The 18389-nt window shown below is 46.3% G+C and overlaps 1 protein-coding gene across 2 annotated transcripts in view; it reads left to right on the top strand.

Moving 5' to 3' along the window:
* arid4b (AT-rich interaction domain 4B) overlaps window positions 1-18389 on the top strand; it is a 212052-nt gene that overhangs the window by 157652 nt on the left and 36011 nt on the right. Inside the window, exons 18-20 of one of the 2 annotated variants that reach the window (XM_070884648.1) lie at window positions 1320-1580; window positions 5980-6064; window positions 13970-14177. In XM_070884648.1, the coding sequence (XP_070740749.1) occupies window positions 1320-1580; window positions 5980-6064; window positions 13970-14177 (554 nt within the window). The remainder of the gene's footprint in view (window positions 1-1319; window positions 1581-5979; window positions 6065-13969; window positions 14178-18389) is intronic. The other variant, XM_070884649.1, reaches the window with a different exon arrangement.

The raw sequence follows: 18389 nt of genomic DNA, 5'->3' as shown, positions 1-18389 counted from the left end.
AATACTCGTTCCAGTGTACAACCACTTGCATTTCTGTAGCGTTCCTTGCATATAAGAGAGACAACTTGGAGAACTTTACAGGCCGGGGGTAGAGGGGTGTATAGAGCAGAGGTCGTGCGCTTCCACAAGGTGTACTGCTCAGGCTGCTCATGAGGAGAAAATTGACCTCTGTGGAAACTATCATTGGGACTTTTGCATTCGAGGAGTAATACCTGGACTCTGAGTAACTCGTGTAAAATGTTGTCAGGGCTGCCGAGTTATTTGTCTTCGTGGTGTGTGTTGTGGTGCCTCGGGTACAGAGAGTTTAAATCCACATTCCGTATTAATTTACACACGTGTCAAGTTGTTGATCCGAACGGCGCTCGGTGTTCTGATTTAGGCTGTATCCGCCCATGAGGCAAGAGCGCTAAGCTAAGTCCTTTCCAAACCTCCCGGCCCACAAAATGTCCCGATAGACAAATCAAATATAAAAGTGTGACCAGGAATGCATTGCCTGACCTTGGAGACTATGATTGGCAGGGCTCACGGGCTCGATGTGGTCCATGAGCTGGGGTTCGGGCACCTATTGTCAGCTAGTTTGGATCCAGTTTGCCAGCCTCCGATCTCGTCATCTCAGCAACTCAAAAATATATATCTTTCGCAGGTTTTCACCACACTTTTTTTTTGACATTTCCACATTGTGTTGTACGATTCTGATACTTGCACATTTGTGAACGATTCAAGTCCTGCAACAAATAATTCATCGTGTGATCATTACATTCCCGCGTGGCTGTTGTCGTCGCGGCATGGAGTGTTGAGGAAGGATTTTCACAGCCTCTTCTGGCGTTCCTCGGGGAAGGAGGGGGATTTTCTGACTCTCGCACACCTTTCGGTTGCGCCTTCCAGGGCTGCAACTTTGGACCTCGGCTCTCTGCACCAGTGCAAACTATTTAAGCTGATAGGAAGTGCAAAGGCGTCTATGGGTATTAAAAAGTCTTGCATTAAATCACTATTTTAAAACTACATTTAAAAAAAAAAAACATTTTTGTAGCTTTTAAGTTTTAAAATGGTACACAGCTGGGCAGTGGTTCTTTTATCCTCTTTGGGTCCATTTTAAGCACAAGTTACTAGCGTTCCATTTTGCACAGTAGTTACTGGAGAAGGAGGCAGTGTTGGTGCTCAGAATGGCCTGAGGTTTGGAAGGGAGGCTAGAACGACAATATTGCAGTGTATCACGCCATCACAGTGACCATTTTTAATGTGAACGTAAAGCATAACGAAAGGAAATTGTTAATATTGTTTTTTAAAAACATACATGTTTTTCATTTATCTGGGGTTAGGGATGAAAGCAGTAAAGAGAATGAGGAAGATGAAGAGGATGAGGAAGATGAAGAGGAGGAGGAAGATGGTGGTGATGATGATGATGATGAAGAGAGGGAAGATGAAGAGGAAGAATTTGAGTGCTACCCACCAGGAATGAAAGTCCAAGTGAGATATGGTCGAGGGAGGAACCAGAAGCTGTATGAAGCCAGCATTAAAGATTGTGACGTAGAGGGTGGAATGGTCCTGTACCTGGTTCACTACTGTGGCTGGAATGTGAGGTGAGTTAGAAGCTATAAACCACCTATCTCATATAGAGCTGTTAAAAGGGAACGTCCTGCAGATTAAATCATTCCATTACTTTGGTCACTCGTCTCCCCTCTCTTCTCTAACAGTCATGTCGTCCTAGATTGTAGCCTTGCAGTGAGTGATTTGAAACTTGTGCAGCAGGACTTGGAACTTTTGTGTCTGTGCCCCTACCTTAATCCTAGTGCATTGTGCCCAGCACTTGTTCCCCTGTTGGCGTAAATCTTTTCAACATCATGAAGTAGTTGGTTTGCTGCACTTTGCTCGGTTGCTATAAAATGTGCCGGTGGTCCCCTTTTGCGTACTAGATTCCTGTGCTGGGAGAGTGAGTGTTTGAATTAACCGCAGGGTCTAGTCTGTCCTTTCAATTCCGTGCTTTTCGCGGCTGTTGACGTGAGGCTTTGGACAAGCACTTGGTTTTAGTGGGTGCTTCGTTCCTCCGGGGAGGAGGCAAGAAGACAAAGAGGCAATAGCAACATTACTTCATTTGACCTACATTGAATACGTCTCATTGAACAACAACAACAACTTGATTTTATACAGCGCCTTTTTACACTGTTAAACGTTCCAAGGCGCTTCACAGCAGCGTTATCAAACAAAATTTGACAGCAAGCCACAGAAGGAGATATTAGGACGCACGACCAAAAGCTTGGTCAAAGAGGGAGGTCTTAAGGAGCGTTGTGAAGGAGGTGGAGAGGTTTAGGGAGGGAATTCCAGAGCTCAGGGCCTAGGCAGCTGAAGGCATGGCCGGCAATGCTGGGGCGCCGAAAATTGGGGACGCACAAGAGGCCGGAATTGGAGATGGTATTCTTTGCGGCTCTACATCCCAGTTAATTGAAGCATACATAAATGGGGGAAGAGCGACTGAGCCCTGGGCACACTGAACATCTGTAGCATCCGACTTGTGTTCTTGGTACTAATGTAATGTAGCTACCCTCTGGCATACCTGTCTTGTGTTAGATAGCCTGTGGTAATGAGTGGTTGTACCACGACTTCCAAACGAAGCAATGCCCTTGCAACCTTGGAAGCCTGAATAAGTTTGCACAGTGCACTATGGTCGCAGTAAGGAATGAGCAAGGGGAAAATTGTACAATGTTCTATAAATACCAGTGTTTCTTAATGCGAGTGAATTGGCTACTTGAGTTTCAAGGGGCAGTAGTTACATCTATGCTCACTGATGGACACCAACCTATCACCTCAGTCACTTACAAATAAGGCTTGCATAATGCTTTCCAAATTGTGTATAGACCTCCTCCCTTCATTAAACACGTTGCTCATGTTGAAAAAGCCCATCCACTTTACAAACTGTGCTGTTTTCTTAAAAGCCTGCAACTATGTCAGTGAGTTTAACACTAAATTGTATACACATCATTCTCTTGTTCCTTCATCAACAACTTGCATTTATATAGCACTTTTAACGTAGTAAGAGGCGCTTCACAGGAGTGTTGAACAAAATTTGACACCGAGGCAAATAAGGAGCTATTAGGACAGGTGACCAAAAGCTTGGTGAAAGAGGTAGGTTTTAAGGAGGTCAGAGTTGGAGGGGCGGAGAGGTTTAGGGAGGGAATTCCAGAGCTTAGGGCCCAGGCAGCTGAAGGCTCGGCCACCAGTGGCGGAGTGATTAAATTCGGGGATGCACAAGAGGCCAGAATTGGATGGTTACAGAGATAGGGAGGGTTGTAAGGCTGGAGGAGGTTACAGAGATAGGGAGGGTTGTAGAGCTGAAGGAGGTTACAGAGATAGGGAGGGTTGTAAGGCTGGAGGAGTTTACAGAGATAGGGAGGGTTGTAAGGCTGGAGGAGGTTACAGAGATAGGGAGGGTTGTAGAGCTGGAGGAGGTTACAGAGATAGGGAGGGTTGTAGAGCTGGAGGAGGTTACAGAGAGAGGGAGGGGCAAGGCCATGGAGGGATTTGAAAATGAGGATGAGAATTTTAAAATCAAGGTGTTGCTGACCCGGAGCCAATGTAGGTCAGTAAGCATAGGGGTGATGGGTGAACTGGACTTGATGTGAGTTAGGACACGGGACAGTGGAGTTTTCGATGAGCCCAAGTTTACAGAGTGTGCAAGGTGGGAGGCCGGGCTGCACGTATATTTGGAGATATTTGTGCTGTGTTCGTCCTTTGCTGCATGGAAGCAGTGCTGAAGGGACTGTGGGGGCAGCACAATGTGTCCGTGCCCCTGGGCAAACTCGGGTTTCAGATCTGCAGTGAGGGAAGATCAAAGCAGGATTGTAGTGTGGGAGGAGGCTCTACGCTGCCGCCTTGCAGCAAAGGCAGACGTGGAGATAAACTTACTGGGGAACTTATACTGGGGGTGCAGTTGGGGGACAAAAAATCCAATTCTTCTGGTTTAGTTTAAAAAATCTACTTCAAAGTTTTTACGAAATGTAACGTATTTTCCCACCCCCAACTTTCCTGGGCTTTAAGTGGCCATTCTCGTAGCAATCAGTACAACGGACTGTATCCATATGAAGCGAGTGCTTGAGAGTCAGCTGAACCTGGTACTTCAGGCACTGTACATGTTCAATGGGAGGATGGAAGGATGCTTTACAACACAATATTGAAACCAACACAAGTCTCCTAGAATGGCACAAATGTATTTGAAGGAAAACAAAACTCCAGGAAGGCAGAATATTATCTGAATGGCAGCAGATTAGGAAAAGGAGAGGTGCAACGAGACCTGGGTGTCATGGTACATCAGTCATTGAAAGTTGGCATGCAGGTACAGCAGGCGGTGAAGGCGGCAAATGGCATGTTGGCCTTCATAGCGAGGGGATTTGAGTATAGGAGCAGGGAGGTCTTACAGCAGTTGTACAGGGCCTTGGTGAGGCCTCACCTGGAATATTGTGTTCAGTTTTGGTCTCCTAATCTGAGGAAGGACGTTCTTGCTATTGAGGGAGTGCAGCGAAGGTTCACCAGACTGATTCCCGGGATGGCGGGACTGACATATGAGGAGAGACTGGATCGACTGGGCCTGTATTCACTGGAGTTTAGAAGAATGAGAGGGGATCTCATAGAAACATATAAAATTATGACGAGACTGGACAGGTTAGATGCAGGAAGAATGTTCCCAATACTGGAGAAGTCCAGAACCAAGGGACACAGTCTAAGGATAAGGGGCAAGCCATTTAGGACCGAGATGAGGAGAAATTTCTTCACTCAGAGAATTGTGAACCTGTGGAATTCTCTACCACAGAAAGTTGTTGATGCCAGTTCGTTAGATGTATTCAAGAGGGAGTTAGATGTGGCCCTTGCGGCTAAAGGGATCAAGGGGTATGGAGAGAAAGCAGGAAAGGGGTACTGAGGGAATGATCAGCCATGATCTTATTGAATGGTGGTGCAGGCTCGAAGGGCCGAATGGCCTGCTCCTGCACCTAATTTCTATGTTTCTATGAAAGCTATTTTTGCACCAGGGTTCCGCTTCTTATCTCTGGCTACTTCTGTTGGCAGTGACGGGTACCATAGCTGTGCTTTTCACGCCGCTTGATAAAAAGAAAACATTCTGTGCCCATTTTTACAAGTCGTTCCGGTCGAGACTTGCCAAAGCATTGCTCACATTTGTAGTTTGCATTTAAAGGGATCGGAGTTTTCAAGGGATTATGCTGGTTTTTCCTGTGTCGAAATGTCGCTGTTCAATACGACTGTCCTGGCGTAACGTAGCTTTGTCTTGTCAATAACCTTTCAATGTCTGCTCCATCTTATTGCATATAATGGGATTCAGCATCTAGCAGTGTTAAATTATATCCACATCTTGTGTTCTGTTTTCCAAAGTGCGCTTTGCCTTGTTCGTAAAGCTCTGGTTGCTCCATGAGGTGGATTTGCCCGTCCCGCACTTCCATCGTAGTGCATGAGGTGAAGCTGGGCTGCAGCTCTGCAGCATAAACTTTTGAACAGCCCTTTGGGAGTGCTGAATAAGAACATAAGAATTAGGAGCAGCAGTAGGCCATTCGGCCCCTCGAGCCTGCTCCACCATTCAATAAGATCATGGCTGATCTTCTACCTCAACTCCACTTTCCTGCACTGTCCCCATATCCCCTGATTGACTTAATATTCAAACATCTATCGATCTCTGTCTTGAATATAATCAAAGACTGAGCCTCCACAGCCCTCTGGGGTAGAGAATTGCAAAAATTCACCACCCTCTGAGTGAAGCAGTTTCTCTTCATCTCAGTCTAAATGGCCGACCCCTTATTCTGAGACTGTGACCCCTGGTTCTAGACTCCCCAGCCCCGGGGGGAAACATCCTCCCTGCATCTGGCCTGTCGAGCCCTGTAAGAATTCTGTACGTTTCAATGTACCCTCATGTGTGCTGGTAATCTGCAGCATGCCCTTCTAACACATGGTGTGAGCTTGCTTTTTTTTTTGGATTGTCAGGTACGATGAATGGATCAAAGCAGACAAAATAGTGAGACCGGCAGACAAAAATGTCCCAAAAATTAAACACAGAAAGAAAATAAAGGTAAGCACAGTGCCATCGGACATGTTTCTTTTCAAGAAAAAGTTCTGTAACTGAACAACGAATATATTGTTTAAACTGTGAAAGTGACTGTGACACGCCGCAAAATATTCCTGCACCATAATCTTGTTCCTGCAGAATGGTAGCGAGATCAGTGGACTGGGTTTTCAAATAATGTAGAAATTACAACAGGAAAATGGCCCATTGGGCCAACCTGTCCGTTTTGGTGTTGGTCTCCTCACCAGCTGTGGCCCTAATCCCGTGTGCCATTCTGACCCATATTCCTTTATTCCCCTTGCCTTCAACCACCTGACATGGTTTCTGCTTCAATCACTAAATCTGGCAGCCCTCCCAGCCCTCTGTGTAACTAAAGCAACATTTCTCCTGCTCTCTGTCCTAAATCTGGAGCTGACAGCCCCGGGAAACGGCCTGTTTCCATCTACCCCGTCCGATCCCTTCGTCATTTTAAACCCCTCTATCTCCTCGACCTGTAATCTTCTCCGTTCCAACAAAAACAGCCGCGATGTTTCATACATCGTCCATGTTCCGACCAGGCAGCATCCGGCTGAATATGTTACTGTGCCCTTTCTATTAGCTCAGCATCTCTCCAATCATGTGGAGCCCAAAGTAAAATCTCTCTTGTTCAGTTACTGTTCTCGATTTTCTCCTGAAGAACTCCATGGAAGCTGGCAGATCTCTGGCCACTTTCAAGGCATGAACCTGGGCAGGGAGCCCATTAATCATGGGGATGGCACCATCACAACTGAACCCAGTCTTTTGCTCAACTAATATCCAATATGTACTCTTTCCAACCTGACTCACTGCGTAGATGGAAATAATTTGGATTTACACAGCGCGTTTCATAACTTCAAGACATCCCAAAGTGCTTTACAGCCAATGAAATACCTTTGACGTGCAATCACTTCGAATCATAGAACGGTCACAGCATGGGAGGGGGCCATTCGGCCCGTCGGGCCCGTACTGGCTCTCTGCAAGAGCACCTCGGCTTGTCCCACTCCCCCGCCCTTTCTCCGTAGCCTGCTAATGTTTTCTTTCAGATACTTATCCAACTCCCTTTTGAAAGCGGTGATCGAGTCTGCCACCACCCTTTCAGGCAGTGCATTCCAGATCCTAACCACTCGCTGCGTAAAACAGTTTTTCCTCATGTCGTCTTTGGTTCTTTTGCCACTCGCCTTAAATCTGTGTCCTCTGGTTCTCGACCCTTCCGCCAACGGGAACAGTTTCTCTCCATCTACTCTGTCCAGACCCCTCAGGATTTTGAACACCTCCATCAAATCTCAACCTTCTCTGCTCCAAGGCGAACAACCCAGCTTCTCCAGTCTATCCATGTAACCGAAGTCCCTCATCCCTGGAATCATTCTCGTAAATCTTTTCTGCACCTTCTCTAAGGCCTTCACATCCTTCCTAAAGTGCGGTGCCTAGAATTGGACACAATACTCCAGTTGGGACCAAAACCGTGTTTTGTACAGGTTCATCATAATTTTCACGTTTTTATACTCTTATATAGGCGTTTGAGATTTTGGGCGGTAATGGCGGCGTGGTGGTGCTGATCGCGCCTGGAAAAAGTCTGCTCACGTCTGCAAAATATGAGGTTCCGTGATCGGGGGCCCACAATCAGGCATTACACAAGGAAGTTTTTACGCCCCAGCCGAAAATCACGGCGTTAAATAAGTCAGAATAATGTGCAGGACAAGGTTGTGCAGATGCCCTGATTTTTGTTGATTACGCCTGTACATAGTTTCTTTGATTTGATGCACTTCATTGTTGCTCAGTGCCCTGCAACATAACCTTGTCTATTGTCTGGGTTTCTTCTGGTGAGGGGAGTGTGCGTTACTTTCTTGCAGTGAAATGTCTGTTTGACCCTTTGCCATTGGTGTCTTGTGCATCATTCCAACGTTGACCGGAGATGTGCCTTTATGGGGGCACATAGCGTGTCCAGTATTAGCCCCATCCCTCAGTTTCCTCCGTGTACGAGAACCGGTCCATTATGAGCTGGCGACATGCGACTCTTGGTCAGGCAGCATCTCCACGCTGCCTCCCCCGTGGGTGGGGTGGGCTATCCAATGGGGGCCTCGCCAGGCTCCTCTTCATCCTCCTCCTCCTCCTGAGGTGGGCCTGCAATCCCCACTGGCAACGCCTGACCCCCTCATGATGGCCAAGCTGTGCAACATGCAGCGCACCACAGTGAATTCGGAAACCTGTTGATGGGAGTATTGGGCTGCCTGTAGGAGATGGCATATCTCTGTCAGCACTTCCCTTCTCACACACTGCTGCTCAGAGAGCTGGAGGTATGAGCGTTGGTGCCTGTAAACCCGTGGGGGGTAAGCCCTCCTCCCCAGACATCTGTGGCCTCTCCTGATCCATGGGCCAACATGGCCAAGAGCCCTTCTTCTAGCTTGACGTCGCCTGGCAAAAGCATGGAGCATGATACGCTGGCGAACTAGTAATGGCCTCCATTAAATTATCTCACTGAGGATGTAAGGACACTGGAATGGCAGATAAAACTGCCACTTTCAAGTTGGAGCTTGACGCAGTGTGCTGTGCCCAACCGTTGCAGACAATGTGCCCTGTGATGTAGGACCCTCCTCCCTCCATTTAAATACGCTGCCTGGTTTTTAGACGTTTCCTGGGGCGGGCGTATAATGGGGCGTTGGGGCCGAATTTTGCATCCGGGGCGCTAGCGGAGCGTTGCACGACGATTGATGTCACGATCTCCGTGAAACTAGCGGGCGGGGCGGTAAGATTTTGCGCCACCGCAAACCATGAGCCGAATTTGCCGACCGGGCGATAAAGGCTGGACTCCCGCCGTAATGCCTAGAACCACCCTTTACTGCCCCTCCGGAGTGTTAACACAGGTGCAAGGGAGACGAACATCTGGCCTTATACCTCTCTATGAAGTCCAGGATCCCGTAAGATTTTTTTTAACTGCTTTCTCAACCTGTCCTGCCACCTTCAACGATTTGCACAAATATACCCCCAGGTCTCTTTGTTCCTGCACTCCCTTTAGGATTGTGCCCTTTAGTTTATATTTCTTCTCCTCAATCTTTCGACCAAAATGTATCACTTCGCACTTTTCTGCGTTAAATTTCACCATCTTCCTGATGTCTTCCTGAAGTCTTATCACTTTCCTCCTCACTGTTCACAATACTTCCAAGTTTTGTGTCATCTTCAAATTTTGAAATTGTGCCCTGTACACCCAAGTCCAAGTCATTAATATATATATGACGAAAAGCAGTGGTCCTAGAAGCAACCCCTGTAATGTGGGAAACATAGTAAGATCCACAAAGAGCAATAAGATAATGACCAGATCATCTGTTTACGTGATGGGGATAAATATTGGCCAGGACACCGGAGAGAACTTCCCCTGCTCCTCTTCAAAATAGCGCCACCCGAGAGAGAAGACGGGGTCTCGCTTTAACGTCTCATCCAAAAGACTGACAGTGTAGCACTCCCTCAGGACCGCACTGAAGCACTAGCCCAGATTGTGCTCAAATTTCTGTGGTGGGACTTGAACCCATGACCTTCTGACTCAGGGGTGGGTAGAAACGTAGAAAATAGGTGCAGGAGTAGGCCATTTGGCCCTTCGAGCCTGCACCACCATTCAATATGATTATGGCTGATCATTTTTTGCAACTTGAGTACCCCATTCCTGCTTTCTCTCCATACCCCTTGATCCCTTTAGAGCATACATACATCAGAACATAAGAATTAGGAACAGGAGTAGGCCATCTAGCCCCTCGAGCCTGCTCCGCCATTCAGCAAGATCATGGCTGATCTGGCCGTGGACTCAGCTCCACTTACCCGCCCGCTCCCCATAACCCTTAATTCCCTCATTGGTTAAAAATCTATCTATCTGTGATTTGAATACATTCAATGAGCTAGCCTCAACTGCTTCCCTGGGCAGAGAATTCCACAGATTCACAACCCTCTGGGAGAAGAAATTCCTTCTCAACTTGGTTTTAAATTGGCTCCCCCGTATTTTGAGGCTGTGCCCCCTTGTTCTCATCTCCCCGACCAGTGGAAACAACCTCTCTGCCTCTATCTTGTCTATCCCTTTCATTTAAAATGTTTCTATAAGATCACCCCTCATCCTTCTGAACTCCAACGAGTAAAGACCCAGTCTACTCAATCTATCATCATAAGGTAACCCCCTCATCTCCGGAATCAGCCTAGTGAATCGTCTCTGTACCCCCTCCAAAGCTAGTATATCCTTCCTTAAGTAAGGTGACCAAAACTGCACGCAGTACTCCAGGTGTGGCCTCACCAATACCCTGTACAGTTGCAGCAGGACCTCCCTGCTTTTGTACTCCATCTCTCTCGCTGTAAGGGCCACATCTAATTCCCTTTGAATATATCTAACGAACTGGACTCCACAACTTTCTGTGGTCGAGAATTCCACATGTTCACAATTCTGAGTGAAAAGTTTCTCCTCATCTCAGTCCTAAGTGGCTTACCCCTTATCCTTAGACTGTGACCTCTGGTTCTGGACTTCCCCAACATTGGGAACATTCTTCCTACATCTAACAGTCTAAGTAGAGCAGGAATGCTGGCTGACTATTTTCTGTCTCCACCTAATCTCCTCCCTATTGCCAGGTGTAGTGCCGAGTGAGCTTGGTTACCTCGGCACATGGCAAATGTTGTACCCCACCGTCCTGATTTGTGTATCTCAGTACTGCACAGTGTACATACCCACTCACACCCGAGCTTTGTTTCTATGATCTGAGTACTGTTCCTCCCAGTGAAGACTGCGGATGTAAAAGGAAGTTTTCAGTATGATGTCCTGAGCACATAAATAATTACTTTTTTGAAGTACAGTTGCTATTATATAGGTAAATGAAAGAGCCAATTTGCACGTAGCAAGATGTCACAAACAGCAATGACATGAATGAGTAGTTAGTCTGATTCTCTGGTGTTAGTTAAGGGAGGAGGGTTGGCCAGGATGCCTATTCTTCAAGTAGTGCTGTGGGGTCTTGTCCTTCCACTTGGACAGGCAGACAGGATCTTGATTTCATATCGAGCTGAGCCCTTGCTTCATTCCAGATATCCTTCTCAATCATAGGCTAAAGAAAGCTTGGGCAAAGTCTGAGCCTGCCTTGATTTCAGTCATGACCTTACATTCAGGTCCAGTAACAGTAATGCAAGGTGCATCATTTGCTTGACAATTTGAGAGATCTGCAGATAGGGTTGCCAACCTTCCAGGATTGCCCTGGATTCTCCAGGAATTAAACATTGCTGCCAGTAACTCCAGGAGAATAGTCTCAATGACATTTAAAGAATTGTGTGTGTTTTTCTTTCATTTTCGTGGAACATTTTTGTTCTGTTACATAAATATTGGAGTTCGGCCAAAAGGCTGTTTGGCAGGGTGGTTGGAGGTGGCAGGTCATGTGATGAAACCTCAAGGAATACGTCCAACCAGAGCTGCCAACACCGACTGAAAGGAAAACGGCACAACTGCGCCCCCCCCCCCCCCCCCCCCCCCTAGCACCAGCGGTGTAGGACTTTCAAATATTCTCTTCCCAACTCCTCAGTAGAGGTATGGAAATTCTGTCACCCTGAGGTGTGAATCAACTGAAACACAAGTTAACATGCGAGGCACAGTCTCAGGATAAGGGGTCGGCCATGTAGGACTGAGATGAGGAGGAAGTTCATCACTCAGGGTTGTGAATCTTTGGAATTCTCTACCCCAGAGAGCTGCGGATGCTCAGTCGTTGAGTATATTCAAGGCAAAGATCGATAGATTTTTGGGCACTAAAGGAATCAATGGATGTGGGGATAATGCAGGAAGGTGGAGTTGAGGTAGAGGATCAACCACGATCTTGTTAAATGGCGGGGCAGGCTCGAGGAACTGAATGACTGACTCCTGCTCTTAATGTTCTTAAATGAGCACATTGCCCTAATTGCTGTTGAATGGCACTCTTGCTGTTTGGACCTGTGAGAATGCCCCCTCCTGATGGACACACTGCTGGATGTAACATGCTAACCGAGACAGGAGTCGCTGCCCTGCCCGCAGTAAGTGCATCTTTCTCGAGTTGAATTGGGTGTGTGTGAGGTTGGAGGGTGGGGAGGAAGGAAAAGAGTATTGGCATTGAATGTTGCTGAAGGTTTCTGAGTGTTTTTGTCTCCTCCCAGTCTCATCCACCCTCAGTAATCTCACCGACTTGAACATGTGTATTTTGGGGTTAGGGGATGGAGGAGTCGAAATGAAATCTGGGCACAAACTGCAGTCATGGGTTTACAGTACCTCATTTTTTCTGCTCTCAAAATATAGGCTGTGTTTGGTCATTTTACAAGCATAAAGCTCACTTCATCCTTCAATTATTCCACATTCAATTCTTCACCGAACTTTCCCATTCCATTTGTAATGGAAAAGCCAAAAGTGACTTTTCATGCAAGCTTTAATTATCCAATTAAGTATTTTTCTCGATTTCCTGCTTCAATGCCATTTCAAGCACTTGTTGATTATAATTTGATCGAGCTGCATAATGCAGACATTTTGCAGACATTTTTGTCTGACTAGCAAAATGGCAAGCCTGACAATGCCAGAACTCTGTGCAGGAAGCATTCAAGTTGTGTTTGTTTTTTCATGTCATTTTCACTCATAAATCTGACGGTGCTTTAAAAATGGTCTGCGCACAAAATCACCCCATCAGATCTCTTCAGGGAGACTCACAGACTGGAGTCACACTGCACTTGCTGCGACACACAGGGCTTTCGTGTGCTCAGTCGTTTCCTGAATTATGCAGACACTTTTGCATTGGTGTGCACCAAGAACTGCTCTGCGTCTATCCAGAAATGCCTATCAGTTATATCTCTGCTGTGTCATTTGGCCTTTGTACGCATACTAATCTGTTTCACATATCCAAGCCATGCATAAGAACAGGAGTCGGCTATTCAGCCCCATTCAGTCCCTCGAGACTGCTGTGCCATTCCGCTATTGGACTTTAGGAGAATCCAGGGATATGGGGATTGGGCGGGAAAGTGGAGTTGAGGTCGAAGATCAACCATGATCTTATTAAATTACAGAGCAGGCTCGATGGCCGTATGGCCGACTCATGCTCCTACTTTGGATGTTCTTATTCAATTAGATCATGGCTGTACCTCAACCCCATCTACCTGCCTTTGCTCTTTATCCTTTGATCCCCTTATCCAACACAAATCTACCAATCTCAACATCCAAAGCCTTTTTAGGGAGAGAGTTCCAGATTCCCACTACACTTTGTGTTATGTCTTTAATACTCTTATGAATGACTCCACGAGGTCTAGTATTGTACTTGAGCTGTTGTGACCTTAGTCCCATTTATTGTCACTCCAGAGTGAGGCACAAGCATGGTGAGCAGCCTTTTATACTGGGCCCTGCAAACCTATCAGGTGACCCTCGGGTCTCCCACTGCAGTGCCCTCTGGTGGCAAACCTTGTGTGACTATACAGTTAGTATACATGGTCCACATACATGACACTTTGTGTGACTAAGTGCTTCCTGACATCACCCCTGAATGGCCTGGCTCTAATTTTAAGGATATGCCCCCTTGTTCTAGGCTCCCCCACCAGAGCAAATAGTTTCTACCCTATCAACTCCTTTTAATTATCTTAAACACCTCAATTAGATTACTCCTTACTCCTTCAAATTCAAGGGAATACAAGCCTAGTCTATGTAATCTGTTCTCATAATTTAACCCTTTTAGCCCCGGTATCACTCTGGTGAATCTACACTACACCCCCTCCATGGCCAGTATATCCTTCCTGAGGTGGGGGGCCCAGAACTGAACGTAGTACCCCAGGGGCAATCCAAGCAATTTTGCATAAAAGCAGCTCCGATGAAAGGTTAATCTATAAAATAAAATGGTGTTTGGCAAAGAGAAGGAATCATGATGTCCATCTGCATTTCAGAGTAAAGCGGATAAAGAAAAGGAAAGGAATGATAAAAAAGATAAAGAAGATAAAACTCCCAGCAAGTCCGTGCGAATCCGTCGGTTCTCAAAGTCCCCAGCTCATACGGTGTCGTTGGACATTTCTCCGAAAGTAATTGGAGTTGGAACGAGGAGCTGTGAACAAGATAATTCTACAGAAGACTCGTCCATCCTCAATGGAGTACAAGGTATTAATTTACTTTTGAATATGGCGGCGTGAAAGTAGTGTAGTGATTCGCTACACTAGTATATTTTGAACTGTAAATTGCTTAATAGAAACATAGAAAATAGGTGCAGGAGTAGGCCATTCAGCCCTTCGGGCCTGCACCACCATTCAATAAGATCATGGCTAATCATTCCCTCAGTACCCCTTTCCTGATTTCTCTCCATACCCCTTGATCCCGTAAGGGCCATATCTCACTCCCTCTTGAATATATCCAATGAACTGGCCTCAACAACTCTCTGCGGCAGGGAATTCCATAGGTTAACAACACTCTGAGTGAAGAAGTTCCTCCTTATCTCAGTCCTAAATGGCCTACCCCTTATCCTAAGACTGTGTCCCTGGTTCTGGACTTCCCCTTCATTGGGAACATTCTTCCTGCATATAACTTGTCCAACCCCGTCAGAATCTTGTAAGTTTCTATGAGATCCCCTCTCATCCTTCAAAACTCCAGTGTATAAAGGCCCAGTTGATCCAGTCTCTCCTCATGTCAGTCCTGCCATCCCGGGAATCAGTGTGGTGAACCTTCGTTGCACTCCCTCAATAGCAAGAACGTCCTTCCTCAGATTAGGAGACCAAAACTGAACACAATATTCCAGGTTAGGCCTCACCAAGGCCCTGTACAACTGCAGTAAGACCTCCCTGCTCCTATACTCAAATCCCCTAGCTATGAAGGCCAACATACCATTTGCCTTCTTCACCGCCTGTTGTACCTGCATGCCAACTTTCAATGATAATATAATGATAATATTCTGCCTTCGTGTTTTTGCCCCCAAAGTGGATAACCTCACATTTATCCACATTATACTGCATCTGCCATGCATTTGCCCACTCACCTAACCTATCCAAGTCACCCTGCAGCCTTTTAGCGTCCTCCTCACAGCTCACACCGCCACCCAGATTAATGTCGTCTGCAAACTTGGAGATATTACACTCAATTCCTTCATCTAAATCATTAATGTTTATTGTAAAGAGCTGGGGTCCCAGAACTGAGCCCTGCGGTACTCCACTAGACACTGCCTGCCATTCTGAAAAGGACCCATTAATCCCGACTCTCTGCTTCTTGTCTGCCAACCAGTTCTCTATCCACGTCAGTACATTACCCCCAATACCATGCGCTTTGATTTTTCACACCAATCTCTTGTGTGGGACCTTGTCAAAAGTTTTTGAAAGTCCAAATACGCCACATCCACTGGTTCTCCCTTGTCCACTCTACTAGTTACATCCTCAAAAAATTCCAGAAGATTTGTCAAGCCTTTCATAAATCCACGCTGACTTGGACCGATCCTGTCACTGCTTTCCAAATGCGCTGCTATTTCATCTTTAATAATTGATTCCAACGTTTTCCCCACTACTGATGTCAGGCTAACCGGTCTATAATTACCCGTTTTCTCTCTTCCCTCCTTTTTTAAAACAGTGGTGTTACATTAGCTACCCTCCAGTCCATAGGAACTGATCCACAGTCGACAGACTGTTGGAAAATGATCACCAATGTATCCACTATTTCTATGGCCACTTCCTTAAGTACTCTGGGATGCAGACTATCAGGCCCCGGGAATTTATCGGCCTTCAATCCCGTCAATTTCCCTAACATAATTTCTCGCTTTATAAGGATATCCTTCAGTTCCTCCTTCTCACTAGACCCTCGGTCCCCTAGTATTTCCGGAAGGTTATTTGTGTCTTCCTTCGTGAAAACAGAAACCAAAGTATTTGTTTAACTGGTCCGCTATTTCTTTGTTCCCCATTATAAATTCACCTGAATCTGACTGCAAGGGACCTACGCTTGTTTTCACTAATCTTTTTCTCTTCATATATCTATAGAAGCTTTTGCAGTCAGTTTTTATGTTCCCAGCAAACTTCCTCTCATACTCTATTTTCCCCCTCCTAATTAAACCCTTTGTCCTCCTCTGCTGCATTACAAAATTCTCCCAGTCCTCAGGTTTGCTGCTTTTTCTAGCCAATTTATATGCCTCTTCCTTGGATTTAACACTATCCTTAATTTCCCTTGTTAGCAACTTATATTTTTACTCCAGACAGGGATGGACAATTGTTGAAGTTCATCCATGTGATCTTTAAATGTTTGCCATTGCCTATCCACCGTCAACCCTTTAAGTATAACTCGCCAGTCTATTCTAGCCAAGTCACATCTCATACCATCGAAGTTACCTTTCCCGAAGTTCAGGACCCTAGTCTCTGAATTAACTGTGTCACTCTCCATCTACCATATTATGGTCACTCTTCCCCAAGGAGCCTCGCACAACAAGATTGCTAATTAGTCCTTTCTCATTACACATCACCCAGTCTTGGATGGCCAGCCCTCTACTTGGTTCCTCGACATATTGATCTAGAAAACCATCCCTAATACACTCCAGGAAATCCTCCTCCACCGCATTGCTACCAGTTTGGTTAGCCCAGTCAATATGTAGATTAAAGTCGCCCTTGATAACTGCTGTACCTTTATTGCACGCATCCCTAATTTCTTGTTTGATGCTGTCCCCAACCTCACTACTACTGTTTGGTGGTCTGTACACAACTCTCACTAGCGTTTTCTGCCCTTTGGTATTCCGTAGCTTCACCCATACCGATTCCACATCATCCAAGCTAATGTCACTCCTTACTATTGCATTAAATTCCTCTTTAACCAGCAACGCCACTCTGCCTCCTTTTCCTCTCTGCCTATCCTTCCTAAATGTTGAATACCCCTGGATGTTGAGTTCCCAGCCTTGGTCACCCTGGAGCCATGTCTCCGTGATGTCAATTACATCATACCCGTTAACTGCTATCTGCGCAGTTAATTCGTCCACCTTATTCCGAATACTCCTCGCGTTGAGGCACAGAGCCTTCAGGCTTGTCTTTTTAACACCCTTTGCTCCTTTAGGATTTTGCTGTAATGTGGCCCTTTTTGCTTTTTGCCTTGGGTTTCTCTGCCCTCCACTTTTACTTTTCTTCTTTCAATCTTTTGCTTCTGCCCCCATTCTATTTCCCTCTGTCTCCCTGCATAGGTTCCCATCTCCCTGCCATGTTAGTTTAACTCCTCCCCAACAGCACTAGCAAACACTCCCCCTAGGACATTGGTTCCGGTCCTGCCCAGGTGCAGACCGTCCGGTTTGTACTGGTCCCACCTCCCCCAGAACCTGTTCCAATGTCCCAGGAATTTGAATCCCTCCCTTCTGCACCACTCCTCAAGCCACGTATTCATCTGAGCTATCCTGCGATTCCTACTCTGACTAGCACGTGGCACTGGTAGTAATCCTGAGATTACTACTTTTGAGGTCCTACTTTTTAATTTAGCTCCTAGCTCCCTAAATTCGTCTTGTAGGACCTCATCCCGTGTTTTTTTTTACCTATATCGTTGGTACCTATATGCACCACGATAACTGGCTGTTTACCCTCCCCCTTCAAAATGTCCTGCACCCGCTCCGAGACATCCTTGACCCTTGCACCAGGGAGGCAACATACTATCCTGGAGTCTCAGTTGCGGCCGCAGAAATGACTGTCTATTCCCCTTACAAGGGAATCCCCTATCACTATAACTCTCCTACTCTTTTTCCTGCCCTCCTGTGCAACAGAGCCACCCACGGTGCCATGAACTTGGCTGCTGCTCTCTCCTGATGAGCCATCCCCCTCAACAGTACCCAAAGCGGTGCATCTGTTTTGCAGGGGGATGACCGCAGGGGACCCCTGCACTACCTTCCTTCCACTGCTCTTCCTGTTGGTCACCCATCGCCTATCTGGCTGTGTAACCTTTACCTGCGGTAAGACCAACTCACTAAACGTGTTATTCATGTCATTCTCAGCATCGTGGATGCTCCAGACTGAATTCACCCGCAGCTCCAGTGCCGCAATGCGGACTGTCAGGAGCTGCAGCCGGATACACTTCCCGCATATGTAGAAGTTAGGGACACTGGAAGCGTCCCTGACTTCCCACATAGTACAGGAGGAGCATATCATGTGTCTGAGCTCTCCTGCCATGACTTAACCCCTAGATTAACTTAATTTGGCAACAATAATACTAAAGGTTGCTTACTGATAAAGAAAAGAAAAAGAAAGTTACATCACATTTATCAAATATTTTTATTGCCGACACCACCAGACATCATCAGCACAGGATATTAAGCTATAGATGGTGCTGTCAGCTATTGGAAAAAACACAGCTGAATAAAAGCACCCTCATGAATTT

The sequence above is a fragment of the Pristiophorus japonicus genome, chromosome 7 (assembly GCF_044704955.1).
Source record: "Pristiophorus japonicus isolate sPriJap1 chromosome 7, sPriJap1.hap1, whole genome shotgun sequence".
NCBI classification, from domain to species: Eukaryota; Metazoa; Chordata; class Chondrichthyes; family Pristiophoridae; genus Pristiophorus; species Pristiophorus japonicus.
Note: the sequence above shows the minus strand (reverse complement) of the source record. Positions and strands in the feature narration are given on the sequence as shown.